The sequence below is a fragment of the Austrofundulus limnaeus genome, unplaced genomic scaffold (assembly GCF_001266775.1).
Source record: "Austrofundulus limnaeus strain Quisiro unplaced genomic scaffold, Austrofundulus_limnaeus-1.0 Scaffold9, whole genome shotgun sequence".
Lineage (NCBI taxonomy): Eukaryota > Metazoa > Chordata > Actinopteri > Cyprinodontiformes > Rivulidae > Austrofundulus > Austrofundulus limnaeus.
The window spans coordinates 168208-182128 of record NW_013952411.1 but is presented as its reverse complement, the minus strand read 5'-3'; the positions used below and the strand labels follow the sequence as shown (position 1 = coordinate 182128).

The 13921-nt window shown below is 37.3% G+C and overlaps 1 protein-coding gene across 5 annotated transcripts in view; it reads left to right on the top strand.

Moving 5' to 3' along the window:
* uggt2 (UDP-glucose glycoprotein glucosyltransferase 2) overlaps nt 1–13921 on the top strand; it is a 48194-nt gene that overhangs the window by 2878 nt on the left and 31395 nt on the right. For all 5 annotated transcript variants that reach the window (XR_001309698.1, XM_014001204.1, XM_014001199.1 and 2 more), the window contains exons 3-20: nt 611–693; nt 833–963; nt 2105–2217; nt 2331–2508; nt 4089–4185; nt 4257–4329; nt 4423–4523; nt 6117–6216; nt 6687–6747; nt 6993–7084; nt 7193–7343; nt 8466–8585; nt 9346–9431; nt 9562–9697; nt 9961–10092; nt 10186–10350; nt 11222–11345; nt 11438–11536. Coding sequence is in view for 4 of the 5 variants with exons in the window: in XM_014001204.1 (XP_013856658.1) it covers nt 611–693; nt 833–963; nt 2105–2217; nt 2331–2508; nt 4089–4185; nt 4257–4329; nt 4423–4523; nt 6117–6216; nt 6687–6747; nt 6993–7084; nt 7193–7343; nt 8466–8585; nt 9346–9431; nt 9562–9697; nt 9961–10092; nt 10186–10350; nt 11222–11345; nt 11438–11536 (2042 nt within the window). In the remaining variant the exon portion in view is untranslated. The remainder of the gene's footprint in view (nt 1–610; nt 694–832; nt 964–2104; nt 2218–2330; nt 2509–4088; nt 4186–4256; nt 4330–4422; nt 4524–6116; nt 6217–6686; nt 6748–6992; nt 7085–7192; nt 7344–8465; nt 8586–9345; nt 9432–9561; nt 9698–9960; nt 10093–10185; nt 10351–11221; nt 11346–11437; nt 11537–13921) is intronic.

Genomic DNA, 13921 nt, shown 5'->3' with positions numbered 1-13921 from the left:
CATTAGCACCTCTAGTAATATATTTACTGAGAAAAATGTTGACGTGTTCAATACTTATTTTACCCGCTGTATGTTTGCAAAGATGTCTAGGATTGGCAGCATGATAGCTCAATGGTTAGCACCGATGCCTCATAGCAAAAAGGTCCTGGGGTCTTTCTGTGGACAATTTGTATGTTCTTTTCATGCTTGCCCGGATTTTCTCTGGTACTCCAATTTCCCCCACAGCACGAAAAACATGTACAATAGGTCAGTGGTTTTCAACCCTGGTCCTCAAAGCACACTGCCCTGCATGTTTTACAGGTTTGYYTGCTTCGACACACCTGAATCAGATTGATATGCWATCAGTTACCAATTGAAATCAGCTGTGTTGAAGYAGGGAAACATCTAAAACATGCAGGGCAGTCTCTGACCTGAGTTGGACTAAATCATATTGTAAATTAAATTGACTGCACTGGATTGAATTATAACTGGTATTGAAACTAATTAGACTGAATTAAATACCATAAACTGACCTGTTGACTTTTCCATTACAGTTCCCTGAGATTATTTGGTTGTGATCTGACACTAAACTGATCTGGAATAAATGTTGCTTTGGTCTCCTTCTTTGCAGTGAGTTTATTGGAGAAGACGGGAATGAGAAATTCTGGCAGTTTGTTGAAACAGTGAAAGAACTCACTGTTTACAAGCAGGGAGGTGTGTTCATCCAAACTAATTAGTTTATAAGAGAAGCACATTTGTTATATTCAGCAGGTTTTAAATTCTAATTATGGTCTCCATAATACATTTCGACTTCAAAAAAAAAGCCTCACTTTTCCCGATGCTCTTCTCACAGAATCTGTCCGCTCTTACTACAACTTGATCATTAAGAAGGCGGGCCAGTTCCTGACAGATCTGCAAGTAAATCTGCTCAGATTTGCTCTKTCTATGAGGTCCTACTCACCTGCTGTTCACTCATTCCAGCAGGTAGGTTTTATTATGGACCACTGCCTCAAAAGGTGGCCAGTGTGTGGGTTTATCTGCTTGACTGTCTTTTAGCAAAATATCTTATACAGTAAATTTCTTAACAGATTTCAATGAAACTTTCRAAAACCAATCGTTGGATGTWSATCTACAAGTGAATTACTTTTGGAGTTAGCCTGCTTGAAGGCAGCTGCTACAGCTAATCAGTTTTTGCAACTTCAGCTACAACTCACTTKTACTGATATTGATTTCAAATTTGTTAAGATAGTAGCTGGGTGTCCTCCCTAAAACATACTCTGAGCTCCAACAGCTCACACAAGATCTTTGTTTAAAACATTAWACAAAGCAGCAGTTCATATGCCTTCCTTCAATGTTTGTTGCTTTTATTATAATTATTATTTAGTAGTAAGTAAAGCTATCACACTATAAATACTTAGTTTTCTTCCCATTTGGTTTTGCACAACCAAAACTTGTTAGCATGTCAAGCAATAATTATTAAATCAGAATTGTTTCTTAAAGGTTTAACATTACAATGCAAACATGAGTTTAGCGTTTAGTGATGAAAAACAGTTTTTTTGTKTGTGTATTTATTTACTTGTTCTATATATGCAAATGTCTGAAACATTAATCAAGTAAATGTTAAAGCGTGCATGTTTATAGTGCTCGGTGAATACAGCAGACTGATTTGAAGTAGCACAGCTCATAAATATGGATACGGTAAATCACAACACCTTGATGTGTCATATGGAAAACCTAGTTTGACATGAATAGTYTAACAGAGAAAAGATGAAAACCATGTTGATTTTATAACATTTGTATACATTTTTAAATTGCCTTGATTTTGTGYAGCAGGATGTTTTTCTTGATTGCACAAAGGTTAAATTTAGACATTTGTCTATGTTCTGGGAATACATAAAAATTGTGTTTTCTAGTTAAACATTTGTAATGCTCATTTCACATTAGCTCAGAGTTTGCATCTTTTTTTTCTCATTTGTGAAATTATTAATAAAAGCAGAGATTATTTTTTCAGGAAACAAAACAGAATGCAGTTTACCTCGACGTTGATAATTTGGAAAACACCAGATTTTGTGTCATTTATCGTCACTATTCTAATGAACGTTATTCTCCAATCGGCCTTAACCAGATAGCCAGTGATGAACCTCCGCCTGAGGCTTGTCCTGCCTTTGTCTCCGTCCACGGTGAACGGAGCTGCAGCGCCAAGGACATCAAGAAKCTTCTTAAAGCTGCTGCAGGCAGGTAACATAGACCTGAGCAGCTTTCTCTTTTCTCACTAAACTGATTCCATCTCTGCTGAACAAATGAAAACAATGGCTTTGAATCTTTTCAACAACTTCCTTGAATGCTTGCAGGCCCAAACCGTATTTGTACAAGAACGATCACACTTATCCGGGAGTCAATAAAACAGACACGCCTGTTGTGATCCTGTATGCTGAAATTGGAACCAAGAGGTTCAGCTCTTTTCATAAAGTGCTGTCAGAGAAGGCAGAAGAAGGTGCTCTTATATACGTTCTGCGGCATTTTGTAGCGGTGAGTATCTTTTTTCATTGGTTTTACCCAAAACTGGGGTTTACAGGTTTATAGTTTGCCCGAGGCCGGAGTAAACCCGGGGGATAAAGTGTCCTAGACCATATTATAGTGGAGTAAAATAGCTTAGACCCCCAGGCCAGAAATGTTAGGGTTAAAATTAAGCAATTCTTGTGAATATGAAACAATGACATCATGGTGGTATAATCTGACCTAAGAGGAAAAACAAAACAGAAACTAGCTGCAACTAGCTGCTCCAAACATTAGCATGCTAACGCATATAGCGGTGCAGCAAGGAAAAATGTCCCCCGGGAAACAACAGTTCACTGGCGGCCGCGACAAAACGTTCCGCTATTTAAACCGGAATGTCCGGTATTCAAAAAATTCATATCATAACAAAAATAAAAACCGGTWTTCGGTACAAAACGGTATACCGCCCAGCACTAGATCGGAAGATAGCCGTTTCAACTCCAGGTTGGTCTCCATGTTGCACGTGTGTTCACATGTGTTGATAGATTAAATGTAGAGACTTAAAAGAGACCTATTATGCAAAATTCACTTTTTAAAGGTTTTTTTTACTCAACTTTGGCAAATAGGCTTTAACAAGGCTTTAATAAGCTAAACAATAGAAGTACATGAGAAAACATGTTCATAACAAACGAAAATAAAAAATTTAATTCTTTGTGTCCATGTCGGTCTCGATCCCTAGTCTCTCACCCTCTGAACCAACACTCTACCCACTGTGTTATTGGAGACTTGTTATAAAATGAGCTGCACATTATACAACAACACCGTGACGGCTTTTTAGACAGAGGAGCAGCTTCACCCGGGGGTTGCTAGGTAAGGGTCTGAACGCAGGTTCTGGTGGGTTGTCGTACGGCTTGTGACATCACAAAATGTATAAAACTTGTCATTAATATACATTAAAATACATTTACTTACAGTAAATATGCCCTTGGGTGCATTTTTTGGTCCTAGGACTGTTTTCTTAATAAGTACACACTCAAAGTTGAGTAAAACAACTTTTAAAAAGTGAATTTTGCATAAGAGGTCTCTTTTAAGTCTCTAAACTTAACCTGTCACACATGTGAACACTTGTGCAACATGGAGACCAACCTGGAGTTGAACCCACTATCTTCCGATCACAAGCTTGGCTTCTCTACTACCTGCACCACTACCCTAGTTTGTGATTTCTGAGTTCAAATCTTTTATGAGTTCAACCAAAAACTTAGAAAGTCAACCAAAAACTTAAAGCGTCAACCAAAAGTTTGAGATTCAACCAAAAGTTTCTGTTTTGCAAAAAACGTTTTGATAGGTTTTTTTTATTTTTTGATTGAAACTGCTTTTTTAGTTTGGTTGAAATAATTTTTTTTGGTTGAAAATATTATTTTTTGATTGAATTTATTTTTTGTTTGGTTGAAAAAAATATTTTTGATTGAGATTTTTTTTTGATTGAAGATGCTTTTTGTTTGATTGAATAATAAAAACACAAATTTACCTCCATATGATAGAAGATTATCACAGTGAAACAAAGTACTCACTTTGTTGCATTTAAACTGTTGCTTTACTTGTATTTTCTGCAGGATCCAAAGCCTCAGAAGATCCTTTTATCAGGGTATGGTGTAGAGTTGGCTATCAAAAGCACAGAATACAAAGCTGTGGATGATACCAAAGTAAAAGGTTAGTTATTGTGCATTATCTGCTGGTTCCAGCTGTRTCAGAGCCTGTTAAACACATGTCTTGTTTCGTAGATTCAAAGACAGTCCTCAATACTGAGGAGGATGATAATGATGAAGTTCAAGGATTCAATTTTGCTAAATTGAAGTAAGTTGCAGAACCGGGCTGTATTAACTGCTAAAGTATATAAAAATTAATTTAAATGTAAAATAAAAATCTTTTTTTTATGTTCCTGTTAAGAAAATCCCACCCTGAGCTTCGGGAACAACTTGGTGAGCTCCGTAAACATCTCCTGGAGAGTACCAACGACATGGCTCCTCTTAAAGTGTGGGAAATGCAAGGTACTACATTCATATCACTTTTTTGAAACTCTCAATTTCAGCTAAAGTTACACCAAAAATTGTACAATGCAGTACATACCAGTAAAACATGTTTATACCATTGTTTGGTATTTAATTTTATTAAATGTAACTCTTTTCTCACGTGTCGATATCAAGGGTGTAAGTTTAGGTCTACCTTTGGTGGAGTTATGCTCTGAAACCCTGCATGTCATTTTCAGCAATTATGCTTAAATGCACATATATGACATCGTAAATTTTTAAATCAGGTCAAAGTTACGACAACAAGAGAGTTGCATCTGTGTACTTAACTAGTTAATTTCTATTGTGTTTGTGATGTCATTTTATAGGAGGGTTATATTGACTGGACTATTGTGGGGATCATAACCCCTGTAACCCCCCTGCAAATTATGCCTATGGTCGATATTAATGTTAATTATGAAAAAACTATGATAGATCTTCTTAAAAACAAATTTTCATTAGTTAACAATTTACCTATGCAGAGCCCATCAAAGGTCACATGACTCAAATAACCCTATTTTAAAATGTCTTTAATCTGTTTTTAAGTTGCTCTCACTTGACTTTTTCATCACCTTTGCAACTTGTGCCTACTTTTTTATAGTCCATATTTATGGGTTTGTGGTTCTTTACGTGACTTTATGTAAAGGTGTTTTCCACCTTTAGTGTAGAAGTTCATGTCAACAGCTGCTGAGACTAAATGGCACATTTGGACACTTCATATTAGGGCTGGATGACATGGCTGAAAAATGTATCATGATTTAAGCATACCATATTAGGTGATACCAATAATTATTGATTAGTTTTACATACTGTATTTGAAATAAGGAATGGGTGAAAAAAGGCTGATTAATGCTACCAGGGGTGAAAATCAGCAGCTTTATCACAACACATGAAATATTAATTTGTTTGGATGATGATACAAAGTTTTGGATCATCATCAATATCATACAATGATTTCACAAAATCTGTCATGATACAATTTTAATTCAATTCACAAGTCTGCAATCGATGTGATGAAATATCATATGCCCATTTAACACAATCATTGTGTTAGATGGGTGTATTATATCGATTCACATCAGGCATATGATGACAATATGGATCGATGTTTTCAGTTTGCCTTGATGTAATCGAATAATTCATCATTTAATTGATACTGTATATCAATATATTGTTACACACCTAATGTCAAACTAATGATGTGACCTTTCCTCTTTTATCCACAATTTCCTCTCAAGCTGTTGAACTCATTTTCTTCTTTCACGCCACACTGTTCTTTTTTTATTTTTAATCAGTTATTGATTTTAAGTTTGGCCCACTCAGGGAAAGTGTTTGGGCACCCCTGCCCTAGAATGCTGTGTGGTTCTGGATYGGACTTCAATGAAATTATCATTCTATCTGACATATTAATCATGTGTCTATTGCAATATAGATTGYTATTTTTTTATCACCCAGAATGTAAAATTCTTCCCAAAACCGAAACCACTGAATAATAGAAAACAGTCAACTTTTTGTTTGTCTTTCAACATTCATGTGCGTTTGTAAAATTCCAGTTCTGTCCTGTGATCTTCACAGATCTAAGTTTCCAGGCTGCTGCCAGGATCATGTCTGTGCCGAAGTTTGATGCTTTGAAGGTCATGCGAGACCTCAGCCAGAACTTTCCAAGCAAAGCAAGGTAAGAATTTTTTATTATTTTTGTCTAGCAGACTGGATATTACTTATGGTACAACTCCAAAATTCATATTACATTTTTACTTTGCATTGCAGAGTCTGAATCTAAGCACTATGGGTGCTTGTTAAAGTACATGAAATATTCCTCATATAAACCCTTTTATTTGAACATAATTACAGTCTCTCCCCTCCCTGGTCTACTTTACACCACTACAAGATATACATATAAATATACATTAATCTGTTATACAGAGATCTAATGAGCTTTTTTGATCTTTGCATATTTTGGCTCAGGCAGATTTTTTAATAACTTGAGAAAGTGCTGAGTAGGAGCTGGTTGTTTACAGCAAATTGACTGCAAACTCACCATCTTGAAAGCCCACAGGTTTTTGAAGATTAAAACTGGCATTTTACAGCTGGCTGGGGATGTGCTTAAAGCTGATGGTGACTGTACATGTTTTACTGTTCCCACAGATCACTGACAAGAGTGGCTGTAAAGAAGGAAATGAGAAAAGAAATTGAGGAGAACCAAAAGGTGTGATTTCATAAGCTGTCTTCCTGCAGGATTGTGCAGCCGCTATCTTTGAGAACATCTTTTATTTTTTAAAGGACTTCTATATGACCTCTGCTTGTAGTTGTTTTTCTAGATTTTGTTTGCGTTTCATCCCTTCTATTTCTCTTTTCATCTAGTTTGTCCTAAAAATACAAGCATCAGTGGTAGAAACACTCATTCAACGTGTGTTTTGACCTTTGATTGACATGTTGAGCTTGTTTTTTCAGCGCCTTGGTGAGACGGTTGGTGTTCACCCGGGCTACGGAGAGCTCTTTATCAATGGCTTGCACATTGATCTGGACATTCACAACCCTTTCAGGTATGAACCCATAGAAGGACAGAAAAGATCAGTGTGCCCAATTCAAATGTACATATGCTGCACAGTAAATAACTTCTAAAAAAATATCTACATGTTTTGTTCTCGCAGCATTTTGGACATCCTCAGAACAGAGGCCAGGATCTTGGAGGGACTCCATAACTTAGGCATTAAAGGAGAGCATCAGGGCAAGCTGCTGAGATTACCAGTGAACAGTGTGGATGACAGCTATGCCTTAGACATCAGACATCCAGCCATAATGGTGAACCCAATCTGACAGAATAATTCTTTTACCCTTGAATTCGTCTGTCAGATCAACTCTGCAGATGTTCTTTTCATTGTGGGCTTAGACTGGTTTAGGAATTAAACAATAAAGCTTCTGCGATTCTCTCTACACTGCCTGAAACCTTCTCTTACCACTCACAAAGAAACAAACAAACAAAAGTACATACARTTTTAAAGTAGAGAGTAGGACTGTGTATTGGCAGTACTTTGGTGATATGATATACAGTATATCACAAACAGGGGTTGCAATATGATACACTATATTGCAATATGTTGCAATATAATATTTAAAAACAGTATAAAGAGCACACCATACATTATACGCATGCAATCTGATTAAATTCAATTTATTTTTATGCAATCAGAAGAACACTAAGCAGTGAGAACTGCATTTGTATTTCACATTTACTCTTGCCAAATGGCAAGCTGACTGCTGCCAACTAGTGGTTGGAGGTTAAAATACAACACAAAAATGAACTGCTGTCAGGAAAGTTTACATTTTAAGCCTTAATTAAAAATCAGTCCAGTATCAGGAAATGAAATAGTGTGATATTTCAGTGTATTGATGTTTTTTTTATACACCCCTAGTAGAGTGTATCAGGTTTGTCTACATTTAACCTGAATGTGTTTGTTGCAACCTGGATGTTTCTATTGTAGTAGAAAGGCATTTAGTATTAAATAGTTACTCTAATAAGAGCACATATAAAAATTGCAACCATCCCTATCCTATTTGAAAAAACACAATTCTTAATAGTAGAACAAACACAATGTTGGAGTCCTTGACAAATACACCCTGAATCATCACTGTTAAAGATGCTAATTGAAACATGAATACATCCAATAATACAAGTAAGATGTTCTCAACATCTCTGACTTCATTTGTTGCTGTGTATTTGCTCTGTTAGAAGCTTCAGATGCAGACTGGAGGAAAACAATAAGAGAGTTTCACAATTTTACTCTAAAAGGCCCCATTAACTTAAAACATAAAAATACCCTTTATTCCATATTAAATTGGATTCTTTATCTGCATTGGTTCTGTGGTTGCGGTGTTGGTACCGTAAATAAAATAGCTTTTTGCTTTTTGTCTCGTTTGTCTTAGTGGATGAATGACATTGAAAATGACCCAATATACAGGAGCTGGCCTGCGAGCGTGCAGGAGCTTCTCAGAGCCACCTTTCCTGGAGTCATCCGACAGATCAGACGGAATTTCTTTAATCTGGTGAGAACAAAATAGTGAAATGGCATAATGTCTTTAATGTAGATTCCCCTATCCTGAATCAATTATATATATTTTTCTCAAGGGAGGAGTGAACTCTCGCATCAGGTATTTGTCAGGCACATGTTATTGTACCCCCTGTAGCATGAGAGCCCCATGAACAGCCATTTAACTAGAGGAGTGTCTTCGGCTTTCTGACACCTTTCAGCAGGCGACGCCTCAGTGCACTGTGCCGAACCTTGGGTTCACCAAGAGTTTTTTTTAATACTACGTAAATTTTGTAAACTTCGTATGCAGCGTGCAAGTGACCGCAATTCTTTTATGAAGCCAGAGGAAGACACACACAGAATAATTTGTGTCAACTTGGATAGAGGAGGTGGGAAGCATTTTTATAGCTTCAGCCACCGCTGTCGTATTGTTTTCCCATCTCCAGTCCAGGTCAGTTCGTAACTTTTATTATGTACGTAAATTTTGTAAACTTCCAGAAGCCTCGTAAGAGGGTGGTGGTGGGCGGGGGGATAATTATAATAACTTAAAATGGTCTCCAAACAGTATTGTCTTATCAAAATAATTTCTGAGAAAATTTATCATACGTCGTCGCTTGAGTTAAATGTRCCCCCAAAACAATCAATTATTGATGTAGAAATTATGTTAGAAGCATAAGAATTCACTGAAAACTCATATTTTGACATCCATAATGGCTTTGAGTTAGACTGTGTTTAGCTTCATGAGGACTGCTTCATAATGATGCCTCTGCTGTTAGGTGCTGTTTCTAGATCCTCTACAGGAAGAAACCGTGGAGTTGGTGAAGCTAGGGGAACTCTTCTACAAACATAAAATCCCTCTGAGGTCGGTGTTGTCATTTCTCACACTTCCACAGATGTTTATGTGTCCCACTCTCGGCATTTATAATCTTTACAAGGCAGTGATTCTCATTTTACCTGCAAATTGAATACTTGTTTTGCTCCTTCTTCTGTAGAATTGGATTTGTGTTTGTTGTCAACACCAAAGATGAGATTGATGGGCTCTCAGATGCTGGAGTTGGATTTTACAGACTGCTGAATTACATTGCAGACGAGTATGATTTATCCCAGGCTGTGATGTCTATAGTCTCAGTAAGTACATCACACATATAAATCTCTTGTTTTAGCAAGTGTTTCTTGCCAGCTCATATCTCTGTGTGTCTCAGAGGTCCATAGCTTTATTGTTCCTGCCTGATGTTAGCCTGCAGTTTTAAAGCTTTTTTTCTGACAAGATGAGTAAATAGCATATTACCTTAGCCATTAGCTTTTTCAAAATAGAGATGGAAATTATTGACATTGGCAGAGATCTGAAGACAGTGATGCTCAGGCYTGAAATGCTGTCTCATTCTTTACAGCTATACGGTCAAGTAGACGTGGGGGAGAGGCTGTCTGCTGAGACAATCTCTRCTTACTTGAAGAAAAAGTACCCAAAAGCAAATGTTGAGAGGATTTTAGGAGTWGATTCTGTGTATGATTATAAAAGAAAGGTGAGATAAAGTCTTTAATTGTTAATCAACCGTAATCAGTAGTAATAAATACTTACCACTGGAAATTTGCTCAATCATTTTTTGTGCTCTCAGGACGGTTCTCTCTTTTACAAAACAAGTGGCCTGGGTGCCCTGCCTCTGGCTTTATTTAATGGAGTTCCTCTTAACCCAGACGAAATGGACCCGGAGGATTTGGAAACCATAATCCTGCAGCGCATAATGGATACTACCACTGCCTTTCAGAGAGCTGCCTTCATGGTAAAATGAACTTCTGTTTCTCCTGTGAAACGTTTTTAGATGGAAATTTGTAACTTTTAAAGGGGACATATACAAAATCCACTTTTTTAGCCATTAAATGCATTTTTTTGTGCACTCGGAGTCTCCGATAGTGCATAAAATTAGAATTTAGTTTCTCCTTGTGCTGTGTAGATATATTTATATTCTGTTTGGGTCATATTTTTAAACCCATTCAGTTTTTTTATTTTCTATGATGTTTTTTGAACTATTACGTCACCGTTTTTGCGACGGAACTGCCAAATAAGGTCTGAACTTACCAACTACGATTTGGTCGTCTTCATTCTCCTCTGGCTCTGGGTCAGACTCTGGCTCCAACATGTGAGGCTGGATGGACAAGTCTTCTGTTGTTGACATATTTTAATTAATTTGTAAATAAAGTTTCTGTGCTGCTACATTGTCTTAAACCCCTCCATTAAACTAGAATGGACCGCTCTGGAAACTGGCCGTGGGGTGTGAAGCGCCTCGTATGGATTTAAAGAGACAGCATCAAAACGAGTTGATCTGAGACTTGCCTCAGAAAAGAGCCCAACTGAATGGTTTAAATGTGAAAAAGAAGGATTTAAAAGTACACATCTCCTTTAAGAAGTTAAAACAAATAAATGTAGAGTAGTGTTGAGGTATTCTGAAATTGGTTACATTTTCTAAAGAGATTTTACTGAATAACTTTCATTATTGATGGAAGATTCAAGGTCACAGCAAAATTTAAATGTTTTTATCTCGGCTTGTTGCTCCATTTGTGGTTTTATTAACTCTTGGTTTTATCTTTTGTTCATACGCAGAACTAACTTGCCATTGATTTAACTTTGAAACCTCTTGGTCCTTGACTTTTCAGGGTCAGCTAACTGACAGCTCAGATGTGGTGGATTATCTAATGGAGCAGGCGAATGTGGTTCCCCGGATGAACCCAGTTGTTTTAAGCACTGACCGAAAGTACCTGGACTTTACAGGCACACCAGGTGGCCCTTGCGTTTCATTTGACATGTTTTAGTTTTTGATTTACTGCTTGGAATTTTTTTTGTCATGTCATTCTTCTTTACTTTGCATACAGTTGTAAATGACTGGGAGGACACAAGTATGTTTTCATTCTTGGATGCAAGAGACAAAACAGCTGTGATTTCTAAAAGACTAAAGTATTTCACTAATAGCGGTAAGTATTTACATTGCCTTTTTTAATCTGTTGATAGTATCTTGATTACACAACCAGAAAAACCTGCAACTGTAAAAGCTGTCAACACAGAACTAGTTTTTGACTTAAGTTCAGTAACTGCTGGAGTTGAAGCAGGTGACTCTGTGTGTATTGATGAAGAATTTGCAGCAGTAATGATGACACTATACCATTCTGTCACAGTAAGGAAGACTGAGCTATGAGAGCTCAGGTATCTTGTTAAGGTACCTTACTTGGACTTGTGTGAGTAGAGGGTAATCCTTGGGGGGTACCCAGGACATGAAAGATTATGTTGCTCCTCTAGTTTTGGAACACCAGGAAGAAATGGAGAAAATTGCTGGGGTGAGGCAGGATGAAAGGATGGTTCAAATATCAGTGGAATGTGTAAAATGAGCTATGTCTAAACATAATGATCCCTACACTGCTTTTTCAATGGATTAAAAAGTGTAATTGACCTTGGTTGGGGCTGATAGGTCGATTTGCCAGTAGAGACACTGCAGAGTTTTTTAAACGTTATTTGGTCAAATGTCTAATGGTCCTCAAATTTGTTTTGACATGCTATCAGGACAACTTCAACCCCATGGACTAATATTATCTATGGACTTTCTGGGATGTGGTATTGATCGATTAGCAACAAATCCTTTAGTTTTTAGGATGGGGTCTTAAAAATTTGGTGTTTCTGGCCTAGGACTAGGCGATAAAACAATAACTATATATATACAGTATATATCGCGATAGACACGTGATCAATGTAAATAAAAAATACATTCGATAGAATGTTGATAATTTTCCTGAACTCTGTACTGCATGGCATTCTGGGGATGTAGGCAGAGAAAAGGCTTAGTCGCTTAACATCTCATGGCCCAGCTAAACAAAGTTGGTGGCATCAACTAACTCACTCACTCTTTGATAAGCCATCAATAACCTGTTGAGTAAAATGTGCAGTAGCTGTTTCATGTTTCGCCACCGTGCCTCATAACAGCTTAAAAAAAACGAATGGCATGGAGTGAAAGAGAAAATGARTGMAACAGYTCAAGAGAAAATTGTTGACRGAAGTGGAAAAGTCACGTCRCCAGTTTGTCAATATTTCAGATATTTTAAGYCTAAGAGTCAGGATGATGTCTGCAAACTATGCGAGGTCGGTGTTCCTAMCAAGTCTGGCAATACGACAAATTTATTTTATCACCTCAGCCGCTCTCATCCACTGGATTACAGCAGCGTCAAAAATCCACAACCATCGACATTTGGAGTGGAACAACACACACGCTGGAACAACCATTGAAAGATACTCAGCAGCAGTGCCACACGATTTGACAGCTTCTCATAGTTGTGTTGATCTCTTTTTAAATGTTACATTTAAAACAAAAGTATTTAAATTCAGTCTTTTTTTCTCCTGGTCCTTATTCCCAATAGATAAAAAACATTGACACTAGCTTTGGTTTAATTATCTATTGACTGATTTAAAAAAAAAACACATATCACAACACATCTTCCAGCCCTTTTCTGGCCTTGGAATTTGATCAAATGTCTGATTATTTCTGGACASTTTAAAGATAAGATGGATGCTTAAGTTGCTTTGCTGTGTTTTTCGGGCCATACCATTACATTTTTTGTTGGAACCCCTTCAGTCTTGTGAGGGGGATGTGCTGCTACTGTAGTGAAGTGGTGCTTCCTTGTGGAGAGGTGTGCAATTAAGATGCTGAAATGTTTAGGATGGTGGCACACATCAAACTAATGGTAGGTACTCTCAGCACAGTGTTTTCTAAGCAGTGGCTTTAATGTTTTGGCTAATCTGTTTATAACCCTTTAAAAAAGGCTTGTTTTCACTTTAAGACAGAGCATAAAAGTTGTCAGATGAAAGGAGTGTTGGGGAAAAAGATGAAGCATTGAGTAATTATCTGCCCTGAAAGCAAAAGTACTCCATCTAATTGAGTTGCCAAATGAGTTGCTGTTACTTGGAGAGCAACAACATTTTAGTTAAACCAGGCCTTAGACACTGTGCGTTTCAGAAGAACATCTGTGAACAAACCAGACTACGAWCTGGACGGAATTTAGCTGGATAATAAACATTAGMTTTTGCTCATGTGAGTGAATACTTGAATGTGTTTATCTGCTAAAAGCCAGTGCGCTCATCTTCTAATGCTGCCTGGCATATCATGTCACAATGTGCGTGTCATCCCAGGCTGGTGCCAACATAACAATGAGTTGAGTGTCGGCCAGCCATGTCCGCAGGCATCAAGTACCAATACAGGTGTTTAGGATATGTTTGAAAAAGAAATTTGTATCTGTAATCTGTAGCAAGTTTGTAATTCCCAGAGCTTGACTGGTGACAGAAGGAGAGGGGCTTTTATTGGTCAGGGCTCCCAG